Source organism: Hesperophylax consimilis, chromosome 13 (assembly GCF_061612785.1).
Source record: "Hesperophylax consimilis isolate HC1 chromosome 13, BYU_Hcon_1.0, whole genome shotgun sequence".
In the NCBI taxonomy this organism is placed as follows: Eukaryota; Metazoa; Arthropoda; class Insecta; order Trichoptera; family Limnephilidae; genus Hesperophylax; species Hesperophylax consimilis.
Genome location: NC_142848.1, coordinates 12,599,578 through 12,607,361, shown reverse-complemented (window position 1 = coordinate 12,607,361; position 7,784 = coordinate 12,599,578). Strand labels below are relative to the sequence as shown.

General features: G+C 35.1%; 1 protein-coding gene across 1 annotated transcript; it reads right to left on the bottom strand.

Moving 5' to 3' along the window:
• Window positions 1-1,640: 1,640 nt before the first annotated feature.
• LOC149418454 (DNA repair protein Ku70-like) lies at window positions 1,641-4,286 on the bottom strand. Its single transcript, XM_089638502.1, has one exon. The coding sequence runs from the start codon at window positions 3,959-3,961 to the stop codon at window positions 2,093-2,095; it is 1,869 nt and encodes a 622-aa protein (XP_089494628.1). The 5' UTR covers window positions 3,962-4,286; the 3' UTR covers window positions 1,641-2,092.
• Between the last annotated feature and the right edge of the window lie 3,498 nt (window positions 4,287-7,784).

The window sequence follows — 7,784 nt, the reverse complement described above, 5'->3', positions numbered from 1 at the left end:
AATTAGTATGCTGCAAGGAACGGAGGAGGCTAGTCGCACGTTCGTCGGAAGAAACTTTTCAAATTTCGAGCTTAAAAATTACCCTAATGAATTTTTAGTTGAAATTTCTGCAACTGTTAATTACTTTCATGTAAAGAATGTATTAATTATTTTTTGCGAACTGAAAGAATTGTCATTTTTTTTCTTGGTAGATTTCTGGAATATCTGTAGTGGGGACTGTCCCCACGGTCCCCTTGTGAAGAACCGCCATTGCTATTGTCATCTATGTAATTATGTACTGTTTATTTCTGCAATAAACAAAAATAAAATAAACCTACAAAAGGCTATAAAATTAGATTTTTCCGAATTCGAATGGAAAAAAGCAACAGAATTCTTCAACTGTCAGTTCGAATCCTCGGAATAGTATTACACGAGGTATGGCGCTATTAAATATTATGTCTAAGGCTGTTGACAGTTTTAACAGTAGCCTTGAACGATTCAAGGGGCATGTAAATGCCATTCATTACCCATTATAAATATGCATTTTATTTTTCTTCTTTTTTTAATATATAGTTTGTTACATGTGCATTGTAAATCGACAAAAAGTCTGTTATGAAAAAAAAAAAAAATAAGGTCAAATGATGCCATCAGCATTTCAGCACATAAACCGCATCACATGGTGCACTTTTGCGGATGTAATGGAATCTGTAAGGGCCTTCTGGATTGGTCTTACTCCATATTCGGCAATTTGGTAATGAGCCTTTTCTCTGAACAGAATTTTGCAATAAAACAACTATACAATTTGTGCAAATCGACAAGTGATTTCCAAAGCAAATTAGGATTACCCGGTAGCGTTGTTCAAACGTGAGTATTCATGGTGATTTGGCAGACTAAATATATGATCATAAATACAAAAAATGAGAGCAGTATGAAAGTTCAGTTTGACAGTTTTAACCCTATCTTATGCCGTCTTCCCACCTTATCTGTTCTATGAATCTATTTATACTTATTTATTCCGGAATTATTTAACGCATTACCTGAAGACATTAAAAATGAGACATCTTATTCAAAAATCAGAATGAAAATTAGATCATTCTACCTCCGTGAAACATGAAAACAAATAATATTGAGGATAAATACATATTCTGTGAAAACCAAATAATATTGTGAAAAATACCTAGAACTGTTAACCATTGTTAAAAATAAAACAATTACTATTGTACATTATGATCATAAGCATTATAATAATTAGTAAGTATTTTTATATTAGATTTATACTATTAAGTAAATATTATGTATTACGCATCAAGATATCAAGTTGAGATTTAAATATATTATTATAAGCAAATAAATAGGAAAAGTGAGAGATTTCTTACAATCAAACTGATTAATCAGTTTTGTAGGATTTAAGTAAGATAAAATATTGTACAAATAAAAAAAAAAACAGGAAAAAAAAAAAATATATATAATGAAAGTTGAAGTCTTTTCAACTTTAGGTTTTTATTCATAGAAAGCGTGTTCTCAATAATCTATTCAATAGATTCTATAGGATAGATTAGAGATGGGATCAATAATGGGGAAATAAACCACCTATTATTATTTGATGTACCTAGGTAATAAAACAAAATTGTCAAAAATATAATATTTTAATAAAAGCTTATCATTTTACAATCAAGAGATTTTATCCAATAGATCTATTATCCTGAGCGTGATGTAAGTTATGTATTGTTCATAAGGCGACTTGTAAACTAGCCCTACTGCTAAAATAAGGTGACAAGTTGGAACAAACGTAAATAACAACAAAACTAATTAATATCTTGTAATGGTTTTGTAAATTTTTACAGCCCACACCATTTTTAAAATTTCAGACAACTGAACTAGAGAATAGAAATACCCTCCATATTCTTTCACATAAAAAAAATATCCCAAATTATATTTACATCAACTAAGAATGCAGGTGCAAAAAACAAAAGGTTTACATCGTTTTAGATACTAACATCATATGGAAGAAAAGTACATAATTAATAACATTTTTGGTGTAACAGAAGCACATACTTATTGTGTATATTGTCCATTATCAAGATTTGTGACTGAATTGTCAATCCTATTTGTCTTATTTAGTATTTGCAGCGTTTGCTAAAATAATACTACTATTTTCATAAACCGTCCTAACTAGCTGGTCTTTCTTCATGCCTGAAAGAGCTGGAAGGTTTGGTACATTGTAGTTTTTCAATATCAGTTTTAACTGAGCCACCGTATACCTATCAACAATAGTGTTGTTAATACGAGCTACTACCATCGCCGTGTCCATCATCTCCCCATCTTCAACTCCCCCCGCAGCCACCCTCTTGTTGGATTTGCTGCTATTCTGAGACCTTTTGACTGCAGATATATTCATAGAACCAAACAGAGACTGGAAGTCTTCTTGCAAAGATCCTAACCTGTTATTCTGTACGTCGTGATCAGGAAGAGTTGCATCATCTATTTCTTCACGATTAACTTCTTCAAGAGCTAAGGCTTCAATGGCCCTATACATTGTTTGAAGTTTGGGGTTCTCGAACATATCCCCGTTAAACTGAAACTTCAGTTTGTTTAAGATATTTTCCATACATGTTATCTGTTCCACGGTAACTTCACTACCAACTTCCAGTGGTAGCTCTTTAAAGTCATCAGAGTACGGTAAGTACACGACGTGAAACCCGTCAGGTTGCTCCTGGCAGTTTCCTTTCACCACTCTCTTCTGCGGCACCAGAGCTACGAACCTCGCCAAGGAAAAGCGGCGACTTATTAAAAGGCAAATGGCCACTCGGTCAAGGGCCAAGCAGCGATCACGCAGAGCGAGGAACAGTTGCGATGATCCTTCCACTAATGAATCATTCGGGAATATAAAGGAGCATGGTTTCAAATACCACTCTGACATATTCAAAATGGAAGAGGATTTAAATCCTAGCACTTTAATGCAGGAAGGACCTGCAAAGTTATTCAATTCATCTCGCTCTTCACTTGTGAAAATAACACTTCTTTCTCCAAATTCCACAACGTACTTTAAGTCAGCTTTAAGGATGGGAACTGATTGATGATTTGTTTTGGGAGTTTTACAAGAATCTTCATTATCATCGCCTTCCCCATTTTGCTGTTCATCTCTGGGAATAGCCTTCCACGAACTGGAAGCCACTACAACTTCATTGTTGTCTATGTGAAGCTTTAGTTTCTTAGGAGGCTTTTGCTCGGTGCTCAGGGAATACATTCCCACTCCCAGCACCACATCGGGGCCCAAATACATCTTCAGGATAGCAGAGGCTTTTTTACTGTGGTTATTAGTCCAGATTATAGTCAAGATGTCACTCGCATCCAGCACTGGTTCCGGAGGCTCCCAGACCATGTTAGGCTGATCGCTAATTACTTTTCCTAATTCCATGAAAAAGCTGTCGGCAGAGATAGAATTAGGAGACACATTGACAATATTAATAGTGATGTTCAATTCGCGGATGTCGGAGGCTTTCTTCAAGATGGGTTTGTGGGAAGTGGGGTCTGGTGGCTGCAGGGCGCTTAGCACAGTGATGGTCTGGTCGCTCATCTTCTTGCGACACCCGGAGAACATGCGGCTAGCTTGCCAGAGTGCATCGGCTAAATTGAAGTTTTCAGTAACTCCCCATTTCCTGGTGATTTCGTCTGCATATCTGACATAGTTCTTCAAACACCCTACGTCTTCCACAGATGGTTCCTTTAAGGGAAGTAATTCTATCACATTCTTAATACCTTTATTGTCGTCTCCCACTGTTCCAAATAGTGAAATACCGATCAATTGCTTCGGAGAGTTTATCATCATCTTTTTAATGAGGTTAGTGCATGCACTGAATAGGATGTCGATGGGCCTTTCATCGTCGACTTCTTTCCACATAGGAGGAGAAACATCTATCAAGAGAACACATCCGTTAGTTCCTCCGGTTAAATATGCTTCACTTTCATCTTCCGAATCCATTTTAAACACTCGTTTTACAATGCCTGTCGGTTCACCAATAATAGCTGCTCCGCATTAGCTGCAAGGCTTATATTTATTTGTTTATTATGTCCGTAGCTGGATAGTTTCGATCATAAATAAGTTTCGATGTTCGAAGTCAAACAACAACAACATAAATAAACCACTCAACAACAAATAAATTTGACATGAGATAAATCATAAATAAACCAACACTAGACATGGACATGAATGAACTTGTAAAAATATTGCCGCCAAGCAGTGATGGACATACTCGAAATAATAGCCATAAATATAATAGCACTCGAAATTGAATCGGTAAATAAGTAGCTAAGAATCGAAATGTTTCGAACCCACCCGAATCAACAAAATAAAATAAAACTACGGCTAGCTTTAGACTTGCAAGTTTTTTCGTAAATTTACGACTTCTAGCCAATGGGCATATTGCATTTTGAAAATCCAATATGCCCATTGGCTAGAAGTCGTAAATTTACGAAAAAACTTACAAGTCTAAAGCTAGCCTACCACTCAAAGGCAAATAATGGCAACATTTTGACAGATTTACCCACATAACATGAAAATTGAAATAATGTTCGTATCAGATAATGCACTCATTGATGCCTGTGAATTACCACGCTATATTCTCGTGGCTTGGCCTATTTCAAGTATATTGTAAGTCTGGGGTGAATCTAATTGGACCAAATAAAGGCTGGTTTCCTGTGACGCCTTTCCACAAATTGAATTGAAGTTTAAAATACATCAGCTTAACGGGCCAGTATCCGTGTGGAAAAATGCGTCGCGAGTTCAAACTACTGCAAGCTAAGACCCAACCCCCTGTGCCGACACTGATGTCTTGATCTGCTACCAGAGCGATATTTGCAATTTATCTAACCCCCTCTTTTGCCGCTAGGAACCCCACCATTCCTTTTCTTATCGCTCCGTGCGTATTACATCGTATAGCTTACATATGTTAAGTCAAGTCTCCAGCCACCAAATGTTTTTAAAACATCGGACAAAAACAAATCGTTGGTGGGGGCCTCAGCATTTTTTGATTTCCATCAACCGCGAAAAATAAAAAAAATTGTGGCCTTGCCCATTATGTTTCATGTTTGCAGAAATATTTGGTTCAATATTTGTAGTAGTAATGTCGCTAGAGACCGTGCTTAACGTGAAATTATAATCTATAATGTATAAGCCTAAAAATATTTTGATATTGTATTCGTCGTGACGTGTACCCTATAATTCGTCTAAAGGCGGGTTTCATAAATAAACCACTGCGTGTTTCCTGCGACGCGTTTACACAAACTTGAAAAAATTAAAACACGTTTATTAGTAAGGACCTATATATTTATACAATAAAGACTGACAACAGTGTAAAGCATAAATAAATCACTCACTGGTGTCCATCTGGTGTCAAGTGAAGTTTTGTTTCGGGTAGAGATGGTCGATATTCCTGTACTGGTTACATGGAACCAGTTCCTTTGATGTCACCGAAACGGAACGTGTCATTTCTCCGAGAATCGGTTTATTTTCAAAACCGATTATTTGTGGAATATTTACAAAAAGGGGAAAATATTTTTTAAAGAAATGTAAAAACTACTACAAATTGCTTAAAATTTTTGCAATGGCGATTAAATTAGCCAACTAAATAATCTGCTTAGTTGGGAAATGGTCGGGAGTGCCTGGGAGTGCCAGCCGAACTAATTATTCGAAAAACTTACCCAAGGGTGCGTATAAACAGGACAACATTTTCGCGAATCGAACCACGAATTACGTCGCGAAACGCCGCTTGCGGTTGCTTCTTTTCCATAATTCGTGGTGCCTGTTTTATTTTAATTTGACCTGTTTATACGCAGGCTTAAGTGGGTGGTTCCCGTTTCAAAACTTTTATTAGATTATCAATATAGATAGAAATTAAATAAGGAACTGCAGTCGATTTTTTAATCAATACCTTTGAAAAAATTGTATATTTTTATAAAGCCATAATATTTTTCACTTGAGTTCCTTATTATGCGTTTTTGAAGTAGGGTGACATCTCTGTATTGGTTAACGAAATAATCGCATTCTGGTCAGTGTTAGCTGAAATAATTATTAAAGAAACGCACCTAAAATATACTTTTTTATTATTATTATTATTTATTTTGGCTCTTGGCAATACACAATTTACATTTTTTTTAAATCAGCAAATGAGAGTATATAAATATACAGATGATTATACAACATAAATGTAACATAAGTAAACCTAACATAAACAAAACTTACTTTACAGAGCTGGTAACAGTAGGTACTTACAAAATTATCAAAATAGGAAACTGTGTACAATAATATTGGGCGTTTTTCATTATTTAACAAAACAGATTTTTCCAAAATCAGTTGCAGGATCTTTGAAATAGACAAACTTATAACCAAATACAGCAAATGGGTGTATGTAAATATAAATATGATTATTTATACACCATAAACACAACACAAACATAACATAAATATAAAATAAACACAAAAAATAAGTAATTATAAAAATAGGAACCTGTGTACAATAATAGTGGGCGTTTTTCGTTATTTAAGAACAATTTTTTCCTAAATTGGTAGCATTTTACAGAACAGAACATTGTAACAGAACTGGGCAGTGGCTTCCTTAGCAAAACAATCAGCCATGTCGTTTCCAGTAATACTGAGGTGTCTCGGAATCCAGGCCAGGACCGCTGACGCATGAGCCATGGAATGCGGGAGGACCCTCATCAAGGAGATTAGAGAGTCGCTACTGGAAATGAATAGGGGTGCGCTTATTTTTTGTAGTGAGCTAAGCGAGTCTGAAAGGATGAGTACGTTTTTAATATTAAATGATTTTACGAGTTGAAGAGCTTCTATGATAACTATGCTTTCAGCAGAGAAAATGGAGCATTCTTTGGGAAGTTTGTGTGGGAAACACAATTTTATGTGAGCCTCATAGACACTGGCTCCGCAATGGGAGTCCTGACTGAGTTTGGAATCATCTGTGAAAGTTTTTTTAGTATAAATTGGCCAGTTGTTTTCAATAATATTGTTAAATTCTGCATTATTTGATTGAGCTGAGTTTTTAATGTTTTTAAACTGACGGACTTCCGGATAGAAAGTAAGGCTTTCATAGGGACATGACTGATATGAGTATAAGGGAAGAGATTCATTGAGATAGGTGTTTGTAGATAAATCCAGGAAAGAGTTGTAGCAATCATAGAAAAGAGGAGGGGAATGATTTTTCCAAAAGGGATTTGAATTATCCTCATACTAAATTGATACACATTAGATCACCAAATGCCAAGGTAAATACTATTATACCCGAAATTAAAACACACAATTCAGATTGCCTACATGTTGGTATCCCTGCGTTGTGTACATGTGAAAATATTGAACTGGTTAAAAAATATGTTTATTTAGGTGTTATTATTGATTGTTTTTTCAAATGGGATTTACAGATAAATAAAGTCTGTGAACGACTGAGATCTATTATTAGTAGATTATATAAATTAAAATTTTATGTTCCAATATGCACACTTCGAATAATTTATTTATCACTAGCTGAATCTATCATAAGGTATGGAATTACAGCTTGGGGATTTTCCTCTAAAACAAATATAAATCATGTTCAAGCAGTTCAAAATTCTCTTGTTAAATTATTAGCTCATAAAAGTTTATATGAACAAAGGCATAATGTTCCACACCTTTATCAAAATCTGAAAATCCTCTCGGTAAGAGCAATTATGTGGTATAAAATAATTTTTCAGCACATAAATAGCCCTATGTACATAAATAGACTGGAACACACTTACAATACTCGATTTACATTAAA